Here is a 27,699-nt window from a genome sequence, read left to right as displayed (position 1 = left end):
AAAAAGCTGCGTTTTAAAATAAATAATACTTAAAAAAAACAATTATTTATTTCAAAAACATTTATGTAAAAATAGGTTCGTGTTGTGAAGAAAGAGAGAGAGAGAGAGAGAGAGAGAGAGAGAGAGAGAGAGGGAGGGAGGGAGAGAGAGAGAGAGAGAAAAGATGCATAGAATATATGTACGCAAGGAGAAATTCGTTGTTTAAAAATTGTTTGAGCTACATTTCACGCCATTCGAAAATTGTCGTTTCGAGAAAAACGCGTAATTTTTTGATAGAGAAAAATAACATTTTTTCGAAACTTACAACTGTTTTATAATTAATTTGCAATGCCAGGTTCGTACATCAATCCTTCTCCTTCCTCAAAATGAAGTAATAAAGCCTCTCAGATAATAAAAGAAGACTTTTAGATTTCTTAAGGATATCTAACCACATCTTGCGATATCTTGCATTTTTTACAAAAAGATAACTTTTAGGAACTTAAAAAATGTCTTATGCAACAGTTTAGCAAGATATTTTTCAGGTACCTAAAGATATCTTAAAGATATTTTGAACATATCTTTAAAGACATCTTATAGAATTCCAAAACACATCCTTAAGTTATCTAAAAGATGTTTTATCCAATATCGCGACTTATATTGTACCAGAAAAGAAATTAAAAGTATAATATGTTCAGTTCGTATCTCTCATTTATACGTTACAGTGCAATTTTGAATGTATTGTATGGAGCAATGTAGTACAGTTTTCTTTTTAATTTCAGTCTAAGATATAATAACTTTTGATATATGTTTACTTTGATATAGCAATATACATTTATTAATACTTAATTAAGTAATCATTAATTTCACATATTTGTCCATTTCGGAAACATTCATTAATCCATTTACATTTAACAATTTTTATCTTTTGTTTACATGCTTTCACTTTTCTCAATACAATTTCTACAATAGCGCTTATGTCTTCAATATTATTTATAATTTGCTGTAAAGTATAGCTGGTATAAAGCAAAAAAATTTTAATTATGGGATAATAATAGTGTGCTTTTATATATATTGTTCTTTTTTTCTTATGTGTAAATCTCTTAGGTCTAGTTGCACCAATGTTACTTTGACTTTAAGCGAGGCTTAAAACTCTCTCTGTTTCTGTTTCTCTTTCGCTTTAAGACAGAGAGAGTTTTAAACCTCGTTTAAAGTCAAAGTAACATTGATGCAATCAGGCCTTAGCTTAATAAATATGAAGAGCTTATTTTTACAAAGTATTGTAGAGTTTTCCATAAAAGAAATAAAAGTGAAATATGCTTACACTTATATAAATAAAATCCATACATTTCGTATGAAAAGTTTAGCTGGTTTATTGCTCCAATTTGAGATATGTTATAGTTTTTATGATTCTTTATGAACAATTAATGTTTTCTTTGCCACATCTACAGAGAATTAATGGGTAAAAAGATATAAAGCCTTGAAGTAGTCATAGAATCTGAGTAACCTGTTATATCTCTTTTAAATAACTTGATGCTTTCTTTTATGTGTAGGTATACATACGTATGTATTCTTAGTGCTTTAGTTCTGCGTGTGTGTGTACATACACGCACACATTCACACGTGCATACACACACACACACACACACACACACGCACGCACGCACGCATGCACCATGTCGCGCAACATTCACACATGCATATGCGCATACGCATACACAACACGCCATGCATACACTACACGCAGATATACACATTACAACACACACATATGCCCACTCACATTCAACACATGCAACATACACTCGCACACATTGGAGGATGATTTAAAATCGCAATATGGTTCTCTCTTAGAAATCAGATAAGAAACAAATTATCTTAATGCACGATAATGCATATTTTTATGCCGCAAACATTACGCGACAATTTCTAAGAGAGAATCATATTGCGCTTTTAAATAATTTTTTAAATGATTTAAATCGTTTTTAGCGAAAGACCTGAAAATTCATTATTCACTTCAAATCGTTATACTTCAGTGAAAAAAATTGTAGCGTAATCATTAAGAAATCATTTTAAGTAGAAAATGTTAAGCTATACGATACAATTAAAAAAACTTGTAGAAAAAAATTTGTTTTATTCGTGTACGCCAAAGTTTATTCTACAATTCTACAAGGTTCAATTTATGAGGGTTGTTGAGGCTTAAAACTTTTCAAACGACCCTCGTATATTAGTAATTCGCCATTTGTAATAAAATTTTTGCAGAGAAATATGATTCGGAGCATTCGAAAGTTATGCCTTAAGTTTTAAGACGCTTACCAAACATTGTTTCGCAATCATTTTTCATGGAAATCTATAAATTTTAATTTTCATTCTTTTAATATTTTAAATGATCTTTTAATCATTTGTTCAGAAGTAGACAAATTTCAAGATAGAGGAACTCTATCAAAAATGATCATAACGAGATTTTTAAAAAAATAAATCTTAAAGCTTGAAATCTCTACTTTTGAAATCGGTAATGAAATTTCGATATGATAGACTTTTATGGAGCTATACAAACAGAAATGGATATTCGCCAAATCTGAAAATTTTATACAAATTTTACAAAAATCTATGGCGTGAATTAAAAATCGCATTCAAATGCGGTTTATAGCATTCAAAAGAGTAAATCGTTACCTTCAATTTGCTTTTTTATCGAATGTTGTACAATTTTTTTTCACCAACTTATTCAATATCAAAGTATTCAATATTAAAGTATTCAATATCAAAGCAAAAGAAGGATCATTTTTGCTTCAATGTTGAATAACTCGTTGAAAAAAATGATACAATATTTAATAAAAAATTGAAGGTAAAGATTCCCTCTTTCGGCTGCTGTAAATCGTTGTGTGCGATTTTTATTTCACACCATAGATCTTTGTAAAGTTTGTAAAAAAGTTTGTACAAAATTTTCAGATTTGACAGATATCCACTTCTGTTCGTAAAAAGTAATAGCTCGTAAAAAATCAATATGATCGAAATATAATTATCGATCTTGAAAGTAAATATTTCATAATCCAGAGGTCCCAGGTCCAATATTCGAAAAAAGAAGCATCATTCATATTTAAGGCTTATAAATTTTATTTCTAAGACATTTATAGTAATTATACCTAAAATTATTTCAAATTGCCTATTGAAAAACACCTTAATTAGATTTGAACCTGAAACCTCGTGGATTATGAATCTTCTGCAAAACAGAATAATGAGATGAATTAGTTGGTGGAAAAAAAACATAAGTGCTTATTTTAAAAATTATGCATTTTGCATACATATTTTTTTAAAGCAATTATGTATTTTTTTTACAACTGATTTATCTCATTATTTTGTTTATGAAAGTATTAAGGTACGATTATTGAAAAGTTAATAGCTTACGAGTTATTTAACATTTTATGTCAATATGTGCCAGAATAATGTTATACGTTCGAATCCTTGGAAATTTTAAATTTATGATCCTATTGGAGAGAAAAGGAGCGGAAATGATGATAGTATTTAGAAAGACTGTCAGACTCTTGCCTCAGGTTTTCGCACAGAGGCAAGTACCGCGAAACGAACGCACCCTTTTTGTGTCATGACCCTTTGGAATATGGGTCAACATCCTGCAAGGACGCTATGATACTTGTTTCCTACGAGCGATGCGATCGTCGGTTCAAATTTCGAATTAAGAAATCCTTTTAACTCGGGACTGGACCACGTGCGATCTTTGAAAAGGCAAAGCTAACGACTCTTAGAGTTTTAAATTTAGAGAATGAAAGACATGTAAAATTATTAACATTGTTTATTATTACTAATCATTACTAATCTATCATTAACGGATTACAAGTTTAATGCAATACAATTACTAAAAAATAAAGAAAAAGGTTATATATTAATAAAATTATTATTATTATAAACTAATTTATACACAAATCAATATTACAATAATAAAAAGGAAAAATTTACTACTCGACGAGATTATTATTATTAATTATTTTACATTAAATTGCCAGAGAACGAAATTTTACAACAGGGTGAGCAGTGCTGACTGATTTTTTTTCTATCTCGCGTATAGTAACGGAGGAAGGAGGAAAAAGATTATAAAAGAATTTCATCGGAATTAAATATGTATAGGCGGAATTTGAAAGCAACACTGGAACGAATGAGAAGGTTGGCCGGTAATAGCATGTCTGATTTCGTGAGAAAAGATTGTATTATAGAATTCTATGGGAACGAGATATAGGTAAGGTGATTGAGGAAGTAGTATCGGGATGTAAACACTTGATAGTTGCCCTGGGAAAGGATTCTTAGGAAGAGGAGGTGGTTGAGCGCGAAAATTGTCTCCGTCGATTCTATTGATTTTAATGACATTTAAATTATTTTCCATTATCCATTATTAATATGTTTATTTATTATAATTCGTAACGTAGAATAACTTTGTCTACTAATGTCTTGTCTGTAAATAATCTTTAATATCATTTTTCTTACTTATTTATTGATGATGGAGCGACTTAAAATTACGCTCCATCACTCACTGAGCGCTACATCTTGCTAACACGGCATTAGAGAAATAATAAACAGTAATAAATAAGTAAGAAAGATGATATTAAAGATTATCTATAGTAGACAAAGTTATTCTACGTTATGAATTATAATAAATAAACATATTAACAATATGAATTATAATAAATAAACATATAACAATAGATAAATCTCTTTTTTGCTCAGTGAGCGGTCGTCGCTTCTAGATGTACCCATTGTCGGCCACGCCGATTGGTGACTTTTAACGCCCGCATTTTTTGTTCGCGCTTTATCCTAACAATTACCTTGTCGAACGTTCATGAAACGAAGACATCGTGGGCGAGTCCACTGGACGTAACAATAAAGTGTAAAATAGCTTGTCAACTATTGCTTTTTTGATATCACTACCTTAATACCTTTTATATGCAAAATAATTAAAGGAATCATATTGTGTAAAAAAAAATCATATAATTCGATTTAAAAAAGTACATAATCTTCATATCTTTTTGACGCCTCCACCTAAAAAAGAACAACATGACCAAAATATGTCTCCCTTGAAACTCTTGCACTTTTATTTGAAATTTTTTTATATCAAAAATAAGCGAGATATTTCAGATGGTCTATTTAAGTGGATCACCCTGTATATGAGCTTAAAAATAAACTTCTAAATTAAATACTAATACTTACTTACTTAGTTAGTGTCTGCATCATATTCTGCTTGTATGATCAGTTCAGCTAATTTACATCGTGCATTATTGTCTAAAATAGATTGCTTATAGAATTCAAGTATAGCTTTTCCTGTTTTTTGGAGAATCTCATAAATACTAAAAATTAAAACAAATCTTATTAATTAAACTAATCTACATCTCGTATTAATCTAATGTGAGATTCTATCTATTACATTAGCTAATCTATTCATCATTATATTGGAAAATTATTCAAGAACGAAATTAAAAATTTACATTTTCCGAAGGATTATTATCATTTAGTATTATTGGGTTATTGTGTTCTATAACTTCTTCCAAACATAACCTGAGGTTGTTTCTAATGTCTTTATCTCTATGATGCTATTGATGAAGATAAATCAAATATGGTTCTGAAAATTAATTTATTGAAGTGGAAGGTGAAATCACTGATATAGTCTATAATTACATCTGTACAGTTTGCTCTTGTATGTTCTCATTTTCCTTAAAGGTAAAAAAATTCCGAATTAAACTAACATAAGCAATACAAATACAGATGAGAAAAAGATGTGCCTATCTCATCTGTTATTAAGATATTTCTCCGAGAAATTGAGTTTCTACAGATTTGTTTGAAATTTGAATATTATTATGTTTGAAATAATTTTATCTATATATATTTAAAATTTCAAAGACTCTAGCGGCGGTGCTGAAAGGGAGATATTCACCTTCAAAGTTTCAGCTTTTAACAAGCTTTAAACTCGTATACCAAGCGTTGTCGAAGTAACATTGTAATACTTTGAGGCGAAAATCTTTTACAGATTTTTTAAAAAAATAAATATGTAATGTAGAAATAATTACAGGAACTTCATTTAAAAAATGGGGAGGTCTAGTGGTGCCATTTCTGAGGTGCCAATTAGAGTAGTTTAAATATGTAATTTGATAGAAAATTCTCCTTCTCGCACGCCGAGCGAAACAAGGACATGCTGTTGACTTCAACTATCTTCAGTGCGGACTAGTATTCATGCAGATACGACATTTATGCGTGAGTGTGTACGCTCGCCTCAAAAGTTTCTCTCTTCAGAGAGCATGAGCGGAGAGGCATAGGTTTGTAGGTTGTATGTATTAACTTTCTAACGCGAGTGTAGTCGGAGAAATACCTTAACTGAATTTCTATCCTAGAATCACTTTACAAAATCAATAATAAAACTTTATCCCTTTTCTCAATTTTAGTTGATCGCTTATATTGCTTATGACAGAATTGTCGTCGGAATTGTGTCGGGATAGTTGGGAAAATTTTAAAGTTTCATAATCAATCTGTTTTTCTGTAAATATGTGGACAAAATAACATTTTCTAAACATGCACTTGTATATAACCTTCTAAACATTGTATTTCCAGATATAACTTTTTTATTATTCATACCTTCAAATAATGCAATAAGATGCGACAGTTTCATGTGTTTTAGCGTATTCTTACAACGTTCATCCATAATGCAATAACAAAACAAAAAGCCTTTTCACGATATCAATCGACGCGTGTGTTGTAAGCCGTTGCATTTGCAAATTCTAAAAAACAAATACGGTTCAAACTATGCACACAACTAGATATGTATATATGTGTACTTAGAATAATGAGCATTTCACATATACATATCTTTAACTAGTAAGTGTGATGAGTCGCTTTTGCTTTTTGAAATTGCAACTTTATTTATAACATGATGTAACAAGAAATTAATTTTTATTAATAATTTAATACTTATCATGCTTTATATCACGATTGACGCAACTATACGGATATATAACTTATCCATAGTAAGTAATTCCCCAACTAAGTTTTGGTTGTCACAACCGGATCGTGCCTAACTACATTGATGTAGTTGACACATCAAAGTAAATAAATCGTATCAACTATACACATTCCTATCACATAAAAATAACTAGGATGATGTTTCTATATTGCTCATAACTAAATATTTTTAATTATGTGTGAACTATCCTGTTTAATTTAATCGTGTTTAATTTGAAATTAACACAGTTAGGGACTATTGAATAATTAACTCGATCACGAATTGTCTTATTACATTTCAGCATCTTTCTTTCGTGTTTTACAGCGTATGGATAACAGTGGTGGTCATAAATGTGCATTACCGTTCGCCGCAAACCCACGTAATGAAGCCGTGGGTCCGACGCGTGTTCATCCAATTGCTGCCGAGGCTGCTGGCAATGCGCAGGTATAATACGCCATCGCAGAGAATCAATTACGATTTCAGGCAAGATATATTCTTCTGGCATTTGTGGCCTAGTCATTGGATCCACGCCAGAGCGGGCATTAGAGCACTCATTAGTGTTTCCTGTGCACGTGACATTAGTGTCGCGTCCCTAGTGAGAAATGATTATGGAATCGACATTGATTTTATTGTCATTTCTCACTGGATCATACCTGCAAGCATTAATTAGCACCACGGTGCATCACTTCTGCATCGCGCTGCATCGTGAGTAATGTGTCTGCCTATCATTAGTCGCATCTCTCCCTACTGTGTGTTATCATACAAATAAAATTCCCAGCGAGATATCGACGCTTGACATCGATGATCAGTTCTTGATGTCGAGACCGTATTGTTTATTCAACCAGAAAATATTCAATATCTGAATGTAGTACAATAAAACTGTACCACATTCAAATATTGTCCGAATCTTTCTGAAGAGATGGTACAAAGTAAGGAAATTGAACATAATGTTCTATATTTCCATTCAGGAATTTTATTTTATGATGCGTAACATTACTTTTGCGCAACGCCGCATCTTGCATACATGTACAACATAATACTTATATAGCCGGTCACAGAAAGATTGCAACACCTTTTTTTCGATAGGGTTCCGAATACAGTTTGCTCATCGAGCGGTTGGTTCTTATTCATGGATCCACAAATAAGAACCAATCGCTCCTTGAGTAGACTACATTCCGAAACCCATCGAAAAAAAAGGTGTTGCAACCTTTCTGTGACCGGTTATACAAGTATTGCGTTGTACGTTCATGTATGCAAAATGTAACGGCGTTGCGCGAAAAAAATTTTTTTGGACACTATCGCATAATCAGCCATGCAGAAACTTCATACAGAATTTAGAGCTGCTCTTCATCATTTGACATTATCCAATCAGAACAGTTCCTCGGAAAGACGTCGAAATGACATCTTTTCGAGGAATTGTTTCTGACTGAGTACTTAAATACATACATCTCGAAACATTCGCAACTCTGCCAAACTAGAAAGTTCGGAGCATGTGTAGTTATGATCTCATTCAATACTTATATATTGCTTTCTAGAGTCAAGTTTATGATACGAGACTCTAGAAAGCAACATATAAGTTATTCATTGCTGTACATGAAGCTTAAAGCTGGCAGTCAATGATTTTTATTAATTTGTTAATTACTCCCCTAGTGGAAAAATTTCGCTGAAATTCCATGTTTTAAAACACTTTTCAGCAAAATTTCAGCATTTCAGAAAAATTTCAGTTTAATTTCTGCAATTGTTTATCAAAAAACTCATTTTTAGCAAAATTTTAGCAAAATTTCAAATCAGTTCAATTTCAGTGTTTTTTTAATATATTAGATGAAAAATTTACTTTCAGCAATTTCGTTGAAATGTTGGATAAAAACGTGGAATAATTGCAGCGAAATTTTTTCACCAGAGGAGAAAAATATCGACTTCGGAACTATAAATATATAAGAGACATAATTCTTGCGATTATAATAATTAGTTTGCAACCAGAATGATTAGTTGATCGACGTTGAATTAGCATCAATGTTGATCGATGTTGATCGAGCAATCATTTCTAACTAAATCAATCTCTGATTAAGAAAAATGTGCAAGATATTAGCTCGCACGAATCTCAGCGTACTTACAGACATGCTCTCATAGTTCCGGAATCGAGTCGAAACGAAATGAATTTCCGTATCAGATAAACCATATTGCATTTTTTTCCACTCTAGGCCGGAGGACATCAAACCAAAGAAGGATAAAAATCTGGTGACAGTTGAAGTGGGAACGGACAATCATCAACGAGACCGATCATCAACGTCTTCGACCCCGGAAGTAGTCGAGTCCTCCGGACCTTTTCTGAATGAGATGCGTGCTCGGTGCGTGTCGTCAAGACCTTGGAACGCTCCAAATAATACATATGTATTATTTGGTGTATTATATGATGAGCTGCCTTTGTAGAAAAGTACTACTGAACACTAGGACTATTTTGAGGCACTACTGTAGTAGTGCGGAAGTGTTCAGTAGTGCTGAGTAGTGCTAAGATGTTCTATATATCCGCGTTTCGGCAAGATATAAAATGCAGGAAACGATTATGTATTACAGAAACTAATTATTAATAACTCTATTTAAAAAAAGCACTTTCAGAGACTCTACAAACACACTCTAATCGAGCTAAGTGACGGATTTCATTTACATATACCTCTTTATACGGATCCGCGTAGAAGATCATAGCATTACTCAACATAGTAGTATACTAGTACTCATTATAGTAGTGGAATAGTACAATAGTGCTGTAGTGCTGTAGTATAGTAGTGCCTCAAAATATTCCTAATGCTCAGTAGTACTTTTCTGCAAGGGTGGGGCAAGTTGTTACATTTACAGTATCACTTAAAATATATATATATATAAGCAAATTTAAGATTACAATGAAATTAAATTCGAAATATTTCAGGGAATATTTATTTTATAATATAAAATTTAATATATATTATAAAAAAATATATATATATATATATATATATATATAATAATATATATATATATATATTATAATATATATATATATATATAATATATTATAAAAATTTTTCTTTAATTATAATAGTTATTAAAGTTAACGTTGGAAAGTCATAAAATTAATATTACATGCATTTGCCGCTTTTCTTACAGACAGGTGGCCATCTTTAACTTCCTTTGCCGCTGTCGCATATGTTTTTACATTTACAGATCCTGTACTTGCTTTTTCTTTGTCAAATCGCATCATTCCACAGACTTTTATAATTAGACAGCTAACTCAATGATAGAAAGAAATAAACTTGATTCCGAGCTGTCCTTGTTTCAATTCACATATGCGTATGTATATGTCCCGTCTGTGAATATCGCATAAATTTATATGAAAACACTAACGTTATTATTTATTATCTGTATGATTTACACATGTCAGAGTGAAATATACACAAATATGACACTGCCCAGCGTTGTCTTCAAACATGGGTTGCGTTCAGCAGAACATTTATTTTGCAACTGTTGAAAGTTTTCTTCGTTCTGATTGGATTATACTTTTAGATCTAGAAAAATGATCTTATCTCAGCAGACAATCATAAAACGGTTGCACAACAGTTAAGTTTATAGATTGTCTATTTCGTCTGCATGTATTCTGTAAAAAAAAAAATTTAATAGGATAAGTTGTTACACTGTAACAATCTGCCCCGATCGAAGTGTAACAACTTGCCCCAATCTTCCATTTTCAATTTGAAACAATACAAATCGAAAACCAGTACATATATCGATTCAAATAAAATGTGTTATTATAACGAAATGTATAATATAAAAGAAATATACAAAAGGATAATCACATACCTCTAACTATATATGTACAATAACACAAGCGATTTATACAATAAAATATTTACTTTTAATAATGGAAATCAAGAACACATACGTAGCGTCTTCTAAAGTTCAAATATAGCGGCTAAATTAAATGAAGTTGTAGAGTATTATAAGAATCACATATAAAAATTCATAAAAATTCATATGCTGCCATCTGTGACAACTAAAAAAACTAACTGTAACAACTTATCCCGTGTAACAACTTGCCCCGGTTTCTCCAATCTTATTGTAAATCAAAGTGTTATACGCAAAATTCTGAACATATTAGGCAAACTCCGGCAAATACGCCGCACTGAGATTTACGCCGCAGAAAAAAAAAATTCCGATTTCTAATATTTTTTTTTATAGTAGTAGACAGTATAAAGTTTTTACTGATATAATTCGTTTATTTTAAACGAGTAAATAATATTTGATAAATTAAATTTTTGATAGATGCGGCGTATATACCGGAGTTACCCTATATAGTCTAAAAATGAATATTATATAGGTAAGTAATTGTATCAGTAACATAAAATTCTTTATTATATACGAAAAAAACAATTTTGTTGAAATATAGAAATTTAGCTATAATATATATATATATATATATATATATATATATATATATATATATATATATATACAGATTTGAGAAAATAATTTTCTTTAGATCATCAAAATAATATAAAACGAGGGGATAACTAGCTAAAATATGTAATAATATTGTTCATAGATTACATGATTTTATCTAATTTTATACGATTTCATCTGATTACAAATAATTTTCTTCACTACATATGAAGTTATTTGGTAAAATAAACGATTTTATTTAATGCTACACCATGATTTCTCGTGATTGCAATTACTCTCGTGATATGTAATTATCGGATTATACATGAGGATTTCATATAAATTTTATAATGATTTCGAGGACACTGTCCCTCACGATTACATTAAAGCTCAAACTAGTTTCTACAATGATACCTTTTGCAGCATTGTCATCAATATTCTACATAATTATTATGTCTAACAAAATTATTTTCAAATCTGTATGCATATATATATATATATATATATATATATATATATATATATATGTATATACAGAATGAATCAGAATCATTAAATCAGCTTTTTACCCTATGAGAAAATAATTGACTGCGCTCGCTATAATTTGATTGAGGTATGAAATCGATAATTTTCTCATAGAATAAAAAGTTGGTTTAATGACTCTGATCCTGTACACACACACACACATACATATATATATATATATATATATATATATATGTATATGTATATGTATATATATATATATATATATATATATATAGATGTAGAATAGAGTTGACTAAGTCGTACCGACGGTTAAATCGTACCTCCATTGTATTTTCTAAACAAAACATTCTTTTTTAAAGATGATGACCCTAATAACATGGTTTTAAGAACTGTCATTTTTGTTTTATCTTTAAGCCGTCTGTTTACGAATGCATTCAAAATTGATTTTGTTCGATGATCTAAGTTTCTGTACAATTTACCTAAGGTGTTATCAGTACAAGGTGAGGTAATTGAATTATAGTGTACTACAGAGTTGTAAGTGATATTTAAACTCTTTTTGAATATATATCTATTTGAGTATAGCATCAAATTAGCAAAATATTTGTAAGTTATGTTGCTATTGGCAAATTTGTAAAAATAGAAAGAGTTAAGTCGTAAATCGTACTTGTCGCTGGTTTTTATATTGTAACGATACGATTTTCGCAAGCAAGCTCCCATAATCTATTCGTGACTTATACACATTGTTAAGTTACGTTTGATTAGCATCGGATGCAAAGAATCATTAAAAGACCTATAACGCAAAAACTCTGAAGAATGTAAAGTCTCCAAACAATAAGGTTTTAATATACTGCTTTGGTGGTAATTATCCGATTTCGATGAAATTAAAACGCGTTTTTGTACAAAAAACCTGGCCGAAAAATACGGGATTGCACTGCGAAGCGAGATATTAAGCATTAAAGTTAGACAACTGTTAAGATAAGGGGAAATCTGTCATATCAACTTAATGCAGTGTACCTACATGTATTTTATTCGGTGTTTATGTAGAACCACTACCTCACTCTCGATTTTAATGAAATTAGATCAATTTATTTAACGCGTTTTCACTTAAAACGAAAGGTTGCTCTGTTTTTGCTATGCGCGAATATTATACTCAGTTTGAAATTAAAAATAAATATATTAATAAATGAGTTTTAAAATTAATTTTTGTTTATTTTCACAGTGAACAAGTTGACGTTATTTGCCGTTATTTTGACGTTAAAGATGTTATTTTGATGTCAAAATGGCAATAAATAATGTCTACTTGTTTGCTAGATTAGAAGTACGATTTAGGACCCCAGTACAATTTAACTCGGTCTTCTAATCGTATCGAAAGCTACTTTTTTTTAATCTAATTAAAATAATAATTTAATGTATATTTTCGTAGAAGTATCGTTTTGTTTTATTTCCAATGAACCAAAGTTTAATGTGAGTTTTAATGTGAGTATAAAATATTATGATCTCTTCAATGCTTTTGTTATAATTTTGAACGTTACAATTTTAAATATTAAGAGGTACGATATAGGCAACTTTCCCCTATGTATATAATTAAATTTCTAAATACTTCAACAAACTTGTTTCCGTGTAATTTAATTTTACAAGACATTTTATTGACATACTTTGATGATGTTTTGTAACAAATCAGTACTGCAAATAATAAAAAAGATAAATGTCAAAAAATTAAATATCAAAAACGTATAAAATGTAAACAAAAATTCAATGGTATAAAAAATATCGAAAATGGTAGATAAATACACTACATTTTCATGTTTTTTAGACTTAATACTAATTATATATTTTTAGCTGCTTTAAAACTTTTTAAGCTGGATATTTTTACGCAACATATTGTATGTTTCTTCGATTTATTTTCTTATATTTTTAGAATGTATATTTATTTATGGTCATCTCGTTTTGTGACTGTACTATCTGCTTAGGGGGTTGGAAGAAATAAATTTAGAAAGTACGTGTCGTATCCACGGTCCGCAAGCGGCAACTACATCGCAACTTCTAACAGGGGAGAGCGTCAACCGAATCTGTAGCACACTTAAGAGTTGGCATCAGTGCCCAGAAATATATAGGGCCATAGAAGGCATCCGTTATATCGCTGATCATGTAAAGAAAGAAGAGGATTCTAATAGAGTAATTATAATTTTACGTAACTTAGATAATAATGCAGTATTTTAACATATATAACATAACAATTTAAAAAAGATCTTTATAAGATATTTATTTAATAAATAGGATATTAAAAAAAAATTAGAATGTTTAAAACAATCCCAAAATTAAGAAATTTTCTAGAAATTTTCTCTTTATGAGGTTCATATTTATTTTTTAGATTTATGCTAGATATTATTTAATAAATATTTTTAATATAATTTAAATTTCGAATTATATAATAAAATATTTGAATAGCCTTCTTTATATCATATGAAAAAAAAACGTATGTTTTAAATAAAAATATTACATAATTTTTTTTTCGTCATAAAATCAAAATACATTTCAGAATAGGAGAAAATTCAATACAGTATGTATTTCCTTTATCTATTCATAAACTCACTGCTTCGTGCAGTTTTAGAAATCATACATGAAACAAACGGTTTTGTTGAAATACATAAATTTATTAAATTAGGCCAGATATAGATCTAAAAATAATTATGTTGGGTACTTAAACTGGTTACCAAAATGTTAAAATGTTTTTACAACATTAATATTGTGCTTGAGCATCATAATTATTTTTAGATATGTATTTGGCCCTCAATTTTGATACTTAAGCAAACGTTTTTTCCGTGTATGAAATACTTTAAATTCTTGATTGTCACTTATGAATTCAACCGTAGATCAAGGAGGATTGGAAGTATGTCGCAATGGTGATCGACAGATTATTCCTATGGATCTTCCTGGTAACCGTAATCGTCGGCTCGGCCGGGATTATACTACAGGCGCCGTCCTTATACGACACACGCGTCCCCATTGACATACAGCTCTCCGAAATCTCCCCGGACACTGCCAGACCCCCTAATTTCTTTCCGACACCTTAGGGTGTCCTCTAAGGGACAATTACTAATTGCATTAATGCCACGCGTAAAACACGTATACAAAACTGAAAATACACATACTGTATTTTGTGTACGTGTTTTATGCGCGGCATTAATATAACAACATCTGCTATTACTATATAACTACATCGACACAAGCGAAACGTATTACCTAACGTCCGAAAGACTGAAGCCGAAGACCTAGCGAGTGACCTCGGTGGTAATGCGAAAGTCGACCCTGACGAAAATGAGAAGTTTCATAAATGTTTGTTTAACGTTTACATGAGCGTTTGTATGGAATTGAGGAAAACGTTTTTTGGGCGTCTTTAAGCCGTTTGCGTAAAAGCCTTACAAAACGTTTACTGAGATAATTCGCCACATTGGAAAAGTCTGACAGTGACCTCTCTGCATAAAGATGCATCAGCGTTTACTGAGCATCCTTTGAAAAGCGTTACTTTAGCATTACAGAACTTTCATGAAACAATATATACTGTATTTTATAAGCGTTCTGAAAGTGTTTAAAACTCAAGTGTTTAAAACCCAATGGTGTTCTGTAAGCGTTCTTATAAAGTTTGGAAACGTATAACTCTCTTAAAAAATCGTCATCGAACGTTTTACAATATAAAGATCTGTATTTTCGCCAGGGGATGAATGCATGTCGTTCGACTTTACCACCGATGAGATATAATAGTCTCGTCGATTACTTTACAACACATTTGCGTCGCGAACGGAGAATTCTTATTATTATTAACCCATTAACTGTCACACTTTCATTTTTTATGTTTGACTGATGATATAAAAAATTACTATTAGTTAATTAAAAATAAAAATAATTAATTAATAATAAAAATTATTATTAACGATAAAAAAAAGATAAAAAGTCGCTGGTCCACAAATGAGGATGACAGCTACTGGGTTAAGGCGATGTGTATTTCTTACTTCTTTGTTTCACGCAATAGATATTTGTTAATTAAACAATTTCTGCAATTAAATATGAGAAAATTAAAATAAATTAAATAATAAAAAAAGCACTTCTCAAAGAACGATGGCAGTTTAGGGCCAAAATTTGCCTGTGATAAAAACATACGAAATCAGTCAATCTTTATAGATTTGGACGTGCTGAACTTGAATATAAAGCTTAAAATTCTCCAAAACGGAGAACTTTATGAAAATGCAATTTTTCTACTTTGTAATTAATTAATCCGAACTCAGCTCGAGGAAAGCTCATAATGGCATAGCTGAGTACTGTCCTCATAGTTATTAGCCTATAGCTAAATAATAATAAAATAAAAAGAATAAAATTCAGACTGACACATGACTTAATGAAACGATTAGATTCTACAAAATATACTATAAACTTAAAATTCTTGAAAGTTCTTCCGAGAAATTTTGTGAAAATGCAATTTTCCTTCTTCGAGTTCAGCACGTCCAAATCTATAAAGATTGACCGATTATTTCATACGTTTTCATCATAGATAAATTTTAGCCCTAGACTGTCATCGTTCTTTCAAATAAAATTGTGAAAGAAGGAGCTGTGAAGTCAGCATAATTAACCTTAGTATGTCATTCATGGATTCAACGTACCTTATGCGATTTTTTACATTGCTTTAACTTTTTTATAATATAATTTGAAGACTCGGATTAAATTAAAAAATTTAATATTTTAGAATTTTTTTCTAAAGTGGTCATTTTTTGCGAATTTTTCCAATAAATTTCTTTGAAGCATTGTAATTAATTGAAATTAAAATTACAATGACTTACTAGAGTTAATAACAGTGAAAAAATGTTTTATATATAATTGTATATAATTATTAGCATCGGATATTATGAGCACTGCAGGTAACATGAGCACCCTTTATATTTCTGTAACGGTTGGTAGTGCCAACTATTATAGATGCATCTGTCTGACAAAACTGTTACTATTTGGTAATACCACAGTATCAATACATATAGTATGGACACTGAAAGTCGGCACCTTTGATGTAGTAGATCCCAGAATACGTGTATTCAAGCAATAAAAAGATAATATTCACATAATATTAAACAGTAATAATAGTAAATTAAAATTAATAATTTATTAAATAATAAAATGGTAATTAACAATTATACAGGGTGTTTCAGAAATAGGGTAGGAGCCGCATTGGGGACGTAGAATGAGTCAAGGGGAACAAAAAAGTCTGATACCATTTTGAGATATTCGCTGTAGTTTTTGAATTAAAAAAGGAACCGTTTAAGCCAATGTTCGATGAAACCGCGCTATGCGAAGAACGACCCACACTCGACAACGGCAGCGGCCCGCCGCCGAGTGAGACGCGATAGGCCACAGTATACCAAGCATTCTACGCCCCCAATATGATACTCCTACCTTATTTCTAAGACACCTTGTATATGAAAAAATAATATTCAAAATGCTCGTATTATGTAAAATAAATCTACAAAAGAACGGTCTATAATCGAGCCAATTAAAGATTAAAAAAACAATATATCATAAATTTATTAAACGAAGAATATTAAATAATAACATATAAAATTGGACATTTCGAAACACACAGATTCTTCTTCAGCAATAATTGAACAAAAAGATCGATATCAAAAGAATAACATTATTTATAGATTCGTTCTTTTATAGATTTGAAAAAATAATATATTGCATGAAAAGTGTAATTAAATGTGAATTATGTTTTAACCGTTGATAACATGTATGATTATATAGATATAATGTATTAGGTATATACAAGCAAAGACTTAACGACGACACAGGCCCACTAAACATTGGAAATACAACACATAAAAAATTCAGTGTCCATACTGTATGTACTTATTCTATGGTATTATTTACTAAATATTTAATATTAAATGTAACATTATTTTTTTATTATGTTAGACAAACATTTGATTGGCATTTCTAATAAAATGTTTTATATATATATATATATATATATATATATATATATATATATATATATAGGATGTTTGGAAATTAGTGATAAGTTTTTCGTACATGTGATAGAATGGACTAAACTGAGAAGAAAAGTCCTCTACCATTTTACAATTGTCGCAATAGTTAACAAGTTATTAACTTAAGAAAATAGTCAAATTCGCCCAACCCATCGTCAAATGCAAGAGCGCGACAGGATAGTACTTGTCGCGTGAGGCGGATACTATCCTATCACGCGCTTGCATTTGACGGTGGGCGAATTTGACTATTTCCTTAAGTTAATAACCATTGCGACGAATTGTAAAATGATAGACGACTTTTCTTCTCAGTTTAGTCCATTCTGCTTCTATACGAAAGATCACTAATTTCTTATCACTAGTTTCCAAACACCCTATATATATATTTCAATCTTTCATTTCTCTATAATTTCTTACAAAAAATTTCCAGTGCTCAAATTACCCCTATATACATATTTATATACAGTTATATATAAAATTACATATAATCATATATAAAATAAAATTATATAGATATAATTATATATAAAATTCAGGGTTGGTAGTGCTAAGAAAGATAAAAATTAAGTTAAAAAGTTAATTAATTTTAATTTAATTTAGCTACATTTTATTGATAACTATTAACTTTTAATTTGATTTTTTTGAGGTCAATCCTCAGACACAATGTGAGAGAATAATAAGTATACAATTTAGTAATTTTATATTGTATAACGATTATACAATTTAAAATTAAATTATATATTTATTATTCTTAACTTAATTAAAAAAAAAATTAACTTGCTAACCCTGATAAAATTATATACATGTTGTCACAATTGTGAGTGTGATACAATTTCTTTAAAGTAATCTATACGAAATTGATAAAATATAAACACTGAGAAAACTATCAAGGCTTTTTCGAATCATAATGATTAGCTTTTCAAAAAATAACAAACGGATATTTCCAATTATTTTGATCGATCATATATATTTAATCGTAAATAGAGTCATCAGAATGTCTGATGAGAAATATCCGTTTCTTAATAGTTTTTACGGCCAAGAATAAGAATAAATCAAGAATATGACAAAGAATAAAAAAGAATATGTAATAAAAATTAAATTCGTGCTAGAGACACGTGTTTGATGACCTCAACATCAATAATAATGCCACAAGTCCTATATTCTGTAGTAATGCCAGCCTAGAGAAGCTATTGGATATTTTTCTCAGTGAATATATAAACAATGTGCAATCAGAATCGAAATTCTTCCATAAACATTTAAACATATAGACAAAAAGAATTTACAATATCTCAGATAGCCAAATGCAGTGTGTTTGTTGACATGTTGCAGCAATCAATTTCAACAAACTCATGACAAGGTAAGACAGCATTATGTCTGCCGTGTTGAATTCAACGGAATTCGAATTCTTGTAATGGCAACATGTCAGCATAAATATCCTCGACTATCATTCGAAAACGTGTAACATTTCATATTGTCAGCATTTTGTTAGCAACGAATTGCAATTAAAAAACTTTATAGCTTGAAGACATATTTGCAACAACCGATGGAAATCATTATAGGGTGTCCCGCGAAACTTTTCCAACCGCTCACAAGAAGGTAGATGGGATCGAAATAAACATAAAAGTCCTTTACCGTTTAACGGTATTCATAATAATAACAGAGATATTAATATTTGCAATTGTACTAATGAGAGCACGCCGATAGAAATGCTTCGGCCGCTCGAAGTATAGCAACGGCGTGCTTCCTCTCTTACCTCTCCAACACGCTGCCCATGCAGTCTATGTTTGAAAAAGTGGGCTGGGCTAACTTCTGTTGCTGTCATATTTTTATCATGATTCTTAAGATGAAACGATTATTCGTTGTTAACATATTGCAGTCATGTTGCGGACATAATATATCATCAATTCACAGTTTGCTCTAGAAATTTCAATAACTGATTGACATATATAAGCAGTAATGTTGTTGTATTTCATAATGTCCTACTTTGATGTCCTACTTTGATGTCAGCAATTGTATAACAAATATATAACAACATATGCAATGCATTAATTCGCACAATGTGCTATATCACGCTTGGTTATCTGAGATTGTAGAGTATAAGCAACAGTACAAAATAATTCTTACGAATTCGCTTCGTATCAGTATTAATATGTATTTGATGTTTTTGAGGGTATGTAAAATTCGAGGGGCATTTCATTCTCAAGTCAAATGTTATTGATTCGCGTTGATTCGTTTGGCTTCGAGAGTGAAATGCCCCTCGATAAAATTAATAACCCATATATAAACATATAAATATTGAGTCTTATTGAAATTTTTTTCCACATCCAAAATTTCCACCTCTTCCCAACGGAATTCATGATTGTAATGCGTCCTATGCTCTATTATAGCCGAATGCGATGTATTTCTTTTAATATGGTTACAATGTTTTGAACGGGTTTTTAATTTTTTACCCGTTTGACCAATACGTAAAACGCATCACAATCATTTATTCGGTAAACAACTTTTTTTTTGAGGAGTCAGGAAATGATTCTTTATGCACCCTAATAATTTTATTTAACCTGGGAAAAAATATTTTATATATGATTATATAAAATTATATAAAATTATATATAAGTTTATATAACTGTATTTATAATTATATATAAAATTATACAGGGTGTATCAATTAAGTTTGGACCACGGATAGGTTATGGACAGGAAGTCAAATAGAATGCCATTAGATCCCTTTAGATTATTTAGGTTAATTTGAGAAAATATTTCATCAAATAAACAACACATCATTACACCACACACACACACACACACACACACACACACACACACACCACACACACACACACACACACACACACACACACACACCACACACACACACACACCGCACACACACACCCACACATCACACACACACACACCCACACATCACACACACACACACCCACACACCACACACACACACCACACACACACACCACACACACACACACATCACGCACGCATGCACGTACGTACACGCACATATGCGCATGCGCACGCACACGCATGTATGCGCATGCGCACGCACGCGCACGCGCACGCGCATGCAGACGCACGAGCACATAAAAAAAGTTTTAATTAATCGGATAGTCATTCTCTCAAGTAGTGAATAAAATATTGACAATGAATTTCAAATTTTTCTGGAACGTTGAAAGTAAAATCGTGTTTTGTAAACTGCAAGAAAATGTAATGAAAAATATGGGGTTCCATTTAAAAAAATCGACGTGTCCTTGACTTGATTTTAGCGACACTACCTTCTATCTCAGAGTTATGACATGACCAAAAAAAAAATTCCTTAGGGCTGTTTAGTTTCGAATTCGACGTATTTTATCTTCTATCATCAATCTTATAGACAAACGTATGGTATATACTTATGAGATCTCCCTTATCACTGATCATAACTGACTTAGTTATGCAGGATTTGGAGAATGATGTATTTGACAGAGTTATAATTTACTTTTATTTAAAATACCTATGTTGATGATTTGGTCACGGCTGTTCCCATTACTTCAGTGGACATAATTCTTAAACATTTTAATTCATATCATCGCAAACTTCAATTCACTATTGAAATTGGTAAACAAAAAAAATAAACTTTCTAGATACGACGGTCATTATTGTTAATGGGATAATTATTTTTAACTGATTTCATAAAAACATTTTCTGGCAGATACTTAAATTATCTTTCTCAACACCCATTTTGTCAAAAAAAAGAGGAATCGTGATACCTTGTTGACAGAACATTTTTACTTTCGCATTCAATGTTCCAGAAAAATTTGAAATTTATTGCCAATATTTTATTGACTATCTAAAAGAATGACTATCCGATTAATTTGATATTTTACACATCTGAACGATTAAAATGCTTGATTAGTAACAAATCTATACGACAAAAAAAGATAGCAATAATAATCCAAAAACTATTTGGTTCACTATTCCATAAATAAAAAATATTTCCAATAAATTTAAAAGTATTGTAAATAATATATACACAAAAATGCCTTTTTTCTTAACAAGTTAGATAACATTATTAGGGTGCATAAAGACTTACTTCCTGACTCCTCAAAAAGAAATGTTGTTTACCAAATAAATTGTAATGATTGTGATGCGTCTTATGTGAGTCAAATGGGTAGAAAATTAAAAACCAATATTTCAAAATATTTTAATCATATTAAAAGAAATACATCATTCGGCTATAAGCATAGAACGCATTAAATCATGAATTCCGTTGGGATGAGATGGAAATTTTGGATGTGAAAAAGAAATTTTGATAAGCAACTCATATCTGAAATATTACATTAAACAATATAATGGTCTTAATTTACAGACAGATACGGAAAATCTTGACTCTGCGTATTTTACGGTCTTCAATATCGACTAAATATTTATATATTTATCTAAAAAAGGTCTAATCGAAAAGCCAAAACATATAATATTTTTAATTGGTTATAGAATATAATAGTATTTATTATGTAATAATTATACATAGGCTACCAATTTTTTAACACTAAATTTAAATTTTAACTCTTACATACCCTATAATATATTTATTATTATATGTTTAAACAAAAAAATCTAACATCTCTACATGACTTTAGTTAAATTGACAATATTTATTCTCAGTCTTAAATTAGACACGGATGTGGTAGGACCGTTGACACACTACAATCATTATATGTAAATGATTTTAAAGAAATTGTATTACACTCACAATAGTAATGGTGACCATCACCACTCTACACAAATATCATTGATTGCGGCTCATTTGTTGTTAAAATTACGGTATCTGTATTTTCATTTTATTATACTGAATATCCACATTGTTTCAGTTTCTAATTCTAATGAATTAAATAACTGTTGGACAATCCACACAAACTATGGAAATGCGATTAGTTGCACTTTTATCTCAGTGAGAAATGACAATGGAATCAAATCGGTGTCGATTCGACGTCGAAATCATCAAATTAATGTCGATTTCATTATCATTTCTCATTGGGATACTGTTAGTTTTACACTGAAGATGACTCGAGAGTCATCAAAGATGAGTCGAAATGTCTAATTTTTTATATTTCAATTTCATGTGATAAACACGATATATAATTCGCATTATTAACTGCGCTAGCTCCCACAGCTCTTCTTTCACAATTTTATTTAAAGTAAGTTAATTTATTTTATTGTAAATTTTGAAGATTAGAAGTCAAATTGATTTCAATAATCCTATTTTTTAATATCTTATTTTCTGATTATTTAAAATTGTCATATTACTATTTATAACGAAATAAGCGAAATACGCTTACATATATTAATTAATTGTGGCCTATAAAGGATAGCGATTCGTAGTCACGCGTTGATTTTGTCGTCTTACTAAGAATTCCCGAGCCACAGCGGGAAATGAGCTTCCCTCGCACATAAGGTGATAAAGAAAGGAGTAACACGACAAAGAATATGTCTCAACCATTTACACGCTGATCGCGTTTAATTCCGTGTAGCACATGGACGGTGTAAGGAGTTTACAATGTGTAGATATATGTGTTTCGAAAATAATGATAAATTTTTCGCATAGGGACAGAATGAACTAAACTGAAAAGAAAAGTCATCTACCATTTTGCAATTTTCGCAATCGTTAACGAGATATTAATTGCTAAAAATTGCTGAAAATTGGTCTTCAATAATTTTTTTAACTTTACAGAAAAATTGCAAAAGACGAAAATTGTTTATTTATTTTTTTCTCATAGAACTCTACAAATTTCAGAATTTTTTTATCAACTTTTTAATACTGCATTTTCCGATTTTTACAACATGAGAAAATACCAACATTAAAAAATTCGGAAAAAATTATAAAAAAATTCTTACAGCTTTATGAAAAAAAAATAATAATTTTTATCTCTTGTAGTTTTTCTGTAAAGTTGATAGTATTTGAATAAAAAATTATTGAAGATCAATTTTTGGCAATTTTTAGCAATTAATATCTTATTAACTATTATGAAAATTGTAAAATGATAGAGGACTTTTCTTCTCAGTTTAGTCCATTCTGCCCCTATGCGAAAGATTTATCATTATTTTCCAAACACCCTGTATATAATCCGATGAACACGAGATAGATCTTCTTATTTCTCGAATTAGATTGAAGAAAAATTGAAATTTATCATATGGATTATTAAAAACAAGAATTGTTTGATAGCGTTTTCCATCATAATTTTTATCGTTCCTATCTCAATGCCATTAAATTCCAATTTATTTCAACACATGACTCATTGCCATTCTTGCCAAAAAAATACAAGGAAACAAAATATTACGAATGTACATATAATCATGAAACGTGCAATTATAAAATGAAATAAAGAATGACTGGCTCTTAAAAAGATAGATCTAAGCAAAGATATATACAATTATGATATAGATTTTACAGCCATTATCAACTCATATTGGCCGTATATTTTAGATTTGTCTAGATTTATGCGATTATTTTGTCTTTAATCTATTTTTATAATATTTTATATAATTGAGATATGAATATTACTATATTAAAATAGGTTATCTTGCTAATCAAGTAATTGTTTTAAAAGAAGAGATTGTTTACAATATCTAATAGTATCTTCATCTCGTATGTATAAAGTAATAAGTTCGAATAATAAGAAGAGCTCACTTATCATCATCGGATTCAGATATGGCCTGTTTTGCGATTAGAAAAATATTATATAATGAAGTTTAATAAAAGAAATGAATATATTGTAGGTAGGGAGGACAAAACACGTATATACTGTAGAATATTAATTCAAAACGATCTTAACACAGTGCGATTTCGTGCCAGTTGTGTTTGTAGAGACACGACAACATCCGTCAACATCACCCTACTCTCTGTCAGTACATCGGAAGATATTCTGAATATACGAGACAGCAAGCAATAAATCAATATCTCAAATATATATATACTGTTAGGTCGCTTTTGTACAAGAAATTTATTCGCGAGTATAAGGAAGAAAAAAAAAGAAATTGCGACGCGAAAAATACAAGTGGCACAAAATTGTACGAAGCCTGTTGCAGACTCAGGAACAAAATAAGAGGAATATTATATTTCCTGACACTACATCGAGCCTGTAACAATGGGGCCATATTTTCACAAAGAACGAAAGTGCGTGTTCTCTCATATTTAATGAAAATAAAAGTAAATGAAAAATGAAATTCTAAATATCTGCATCGATTATATGGTGCAGAGTACGGGTTGGGCCTAAAAGATAAAAAAAGAGGAAGTTTAGAGGACTCAACTTTTATTGCTCATAATATATATGTTTGTAATAAGAGTAACTTTCGTAATTGCATTTGTTCCAGTATCATCCCGCACCGGCGGGACATGGCGGACATTTATTAAACGGATTTGATTGAATATACAGGATGTCTCCTGATAACTACATATTTCTTCTTAAGAACATATCCTTGAGATAATTTTGAGGCAAAAATCCTAATACAAAAATGTCAAGGCTACAATAGTTTTTGAATCATAATTGATTAAAGATAATGTGTAATTCAAAAACTATTATAGCCTCGATATTTTCTTAGAATGTTCAAAAGAATCCAGAAATAATAATAGAGGCTATAAAAGTAAAATGATTTTGGACTCATAAGTATTTATAAGTATTTAAAGTTAACTTATAATTCAAAAAATTATTAGTCTCAACATTTTTGTACTAGAATTTTCGTTTCAAAATTACCTCAAGAATATCTTAAGAGGAAATGTGGTAATTGTGAGACACCCTGTATAATATACGATAACGAGAATTGTTTGATAATGTTTCCCACCAATAATTTCTGTCGTCTTCCTACTCCAATACCCCAATTAAATTCCAATTCATTTTGTTACACGGTAGCTTGCTGCCATTCTTGCCAAAAAGAGAAAAGGAAACAATAAATATTATGAACGCGATAATTTATTAGCGAGACACATGTAATCATGAATTATAAGGTAGTAAATCGCCATATTTGATACTTTGTACGTTTCGATATAATTTAGTACGAAAAAAGACTCTTTAGAGCGTACCAGCGCGCGATTATATGTACAAAAAGAAAATTTTAATTATAGATAGATAATTTACCTGATGGATGTGAATTGTAAGTTTTATTAATCCTACAATGTATCATTTTGGAATCGAAATATAATAATTTTGTCGATAAATAACATATACGTATAATTTAATTAACATTTCTAAATTAAATTAAATTAATTAAGTTAATAATTTTAATTATATTTAGTTAGTGGCTCCAAAAACAAAAGTAAAATATCCATATGATCCTCCGCGTTTGTTAATTCATATATTTATAAAGCAATAAGATAATTTGCAAACAATTGGAATGTGTGCAATTAATTTCGTTTGATAAATACACGTTTCAATTGTTTGCGAATTATATCTTATCGCCTTATGACGTACAATTTACACATTACTTACCGCGAAGGCTCATATTTATTTAAATTACCCATCAGTTTCGAAGTATACGAAAAAGTTTCTGCGCCTTTCAGAATAAAATGATTATAGCTATACTGCGTAAAATTGCATAATTTTATTCAGACAGAGATGAATATAATCAACAAGTATCATCACTTATTGATTTATTTTTGCGATCGTATAAATGATGCGAAACATTAAATACAATCGTTTTGTTATTATAACAATAAAATGAATTTCAAGTATTTTATTGAATTTTTTTCCTTTTTTTATTCAACAGACAGTGCTTGAGTCATGAGCATGCATATAATAAAGATGACAATTACATTTTATTAAAATAAATGGAGTAACAGTTAAACAGTCAAATTACATCTCTTCTGGTGATATATATCCATAATATAATATAAATAATCCTTACACACACGATATAAAATATTATATCAAGATATTTTGTAAGTGTGTCTATAAGATTAAACTTATTTAATAAATTGTCGTTATCTTCATTTAGATAATACATTTTCATAACATTATCAACAATTTAAATACGACATGACAATATCTTTACATCATCCAGAACTGAAGGACACTGCATACGAATTTATAAAATACAATGTATATAATTTAAAAGATATATGAGCTCCTTCCTAGAATATAAAAAAAGTAGTACTAAATAATGTTCCACTTAAATCTAAGTCTTGTCGATTTTAAGAGCGAGACTGTATACTAAATACATCTCTAGCGTTACCCCTGAAATTACTGCGATAACAATTTCGTTGCTCAAAAATGCACAGTAACACAATAACACAATCTATTTGTATTATACATTACATATTTACTGATATAAGCAAGAATGGTACCCGTATCAAAGCCACTGTAATCGAATTATGATGTGACCCAAAATTAATTTGTTACTGTGAATTAGTGACGATGTCTATGTCGTCAATCGACGCCAATGCAAACTGCACGATAACGTAACTTTGTATTAATTTTATATATATATATATATATATATATATATATATAGCGTTACATATCGTATATGTACAGCTTTGCAAACGCAAATTTACTATTCCAAGGATTTAAGTACAACTGCAAAAAAACGTATTCAATTTGAATAAGAGTGCCATTCAACGAACCGATATCGTATTTTACATCTACAACATGATGATTAGTGTAATACTTATATGCTTTGAGTTGTATAAATGATTAACAGAGCGATTAACAATAATACTCCTAAATGCCTGCCGAGAAAACGCCTCCGACTCGATTGTAACGTTACTGGATCATCCAAATAACCGTTGTCGAGACACATCCTATTAAATTATAAACA

The 27,699-nt window shown here is 30.1% G+C and overlaps 1 protein-coding gene across 5 annotated transcripts in view; it reads left to right on the top strand.

Annotated features, from left to right (window-relative positions):
* Positions 1–16,241, top strand: part of nAChRa3 (nicotinic acetylcholine receptor alpha3 subunit) — a 95,277-nt gene extending 79,036 nt beyond the window's left edge. For 4 of the 5 annotated variants that reach the window (XM_011067450.2, XM_087403778.1, XM_087403779.1 and 1 more), the window contains 4 exons: positions 7,295–7,453; positions 9,172–9,318; positions 13,840–14,044; positions 14,743–16,241. In XM_011067450.2, the coding sequence (XP_011065752.1) occupies positions 7,295–7,453; positions 9,172–9,318; positions 13,840–14,044; positions 14,743–14,943 (712 nt within the window). In that variant the 3' untranslated portion in view covers positions 14,944–16,241. The remainder of the gene's footprint in view (positions 1–7,294; positions 7,454–9,171; positions 9,319–13,839; positions 14,045–14,742) is intronic. The other variant, XM_011067451.2, reaches the window with a different exon arrangement.
* Positions 16,242–27,699: the final 11,458 nt, after the last annotated feature.

This window comes from Acromyrmex echinatior, chromosome 3 (genome assembly GCF_024713525.1).
Source record: "Acromyrmex echinatior isolate Ae372 chromosome 3, ASM2471352v2, whole genome shotgun sequence".
In the NCBI taxonomy this organism is placed as follows: Eukaryota; Metazoa; Arthropoda; class Insecta; order Hymenoptera; family Formicidae; genus Acromyrmex; species Acromyrmex echinatior.
Note: the sequence above shows the minus strand (reverse complement) of the source record. Positions and strands in the feature narration are given on the sequence as shown.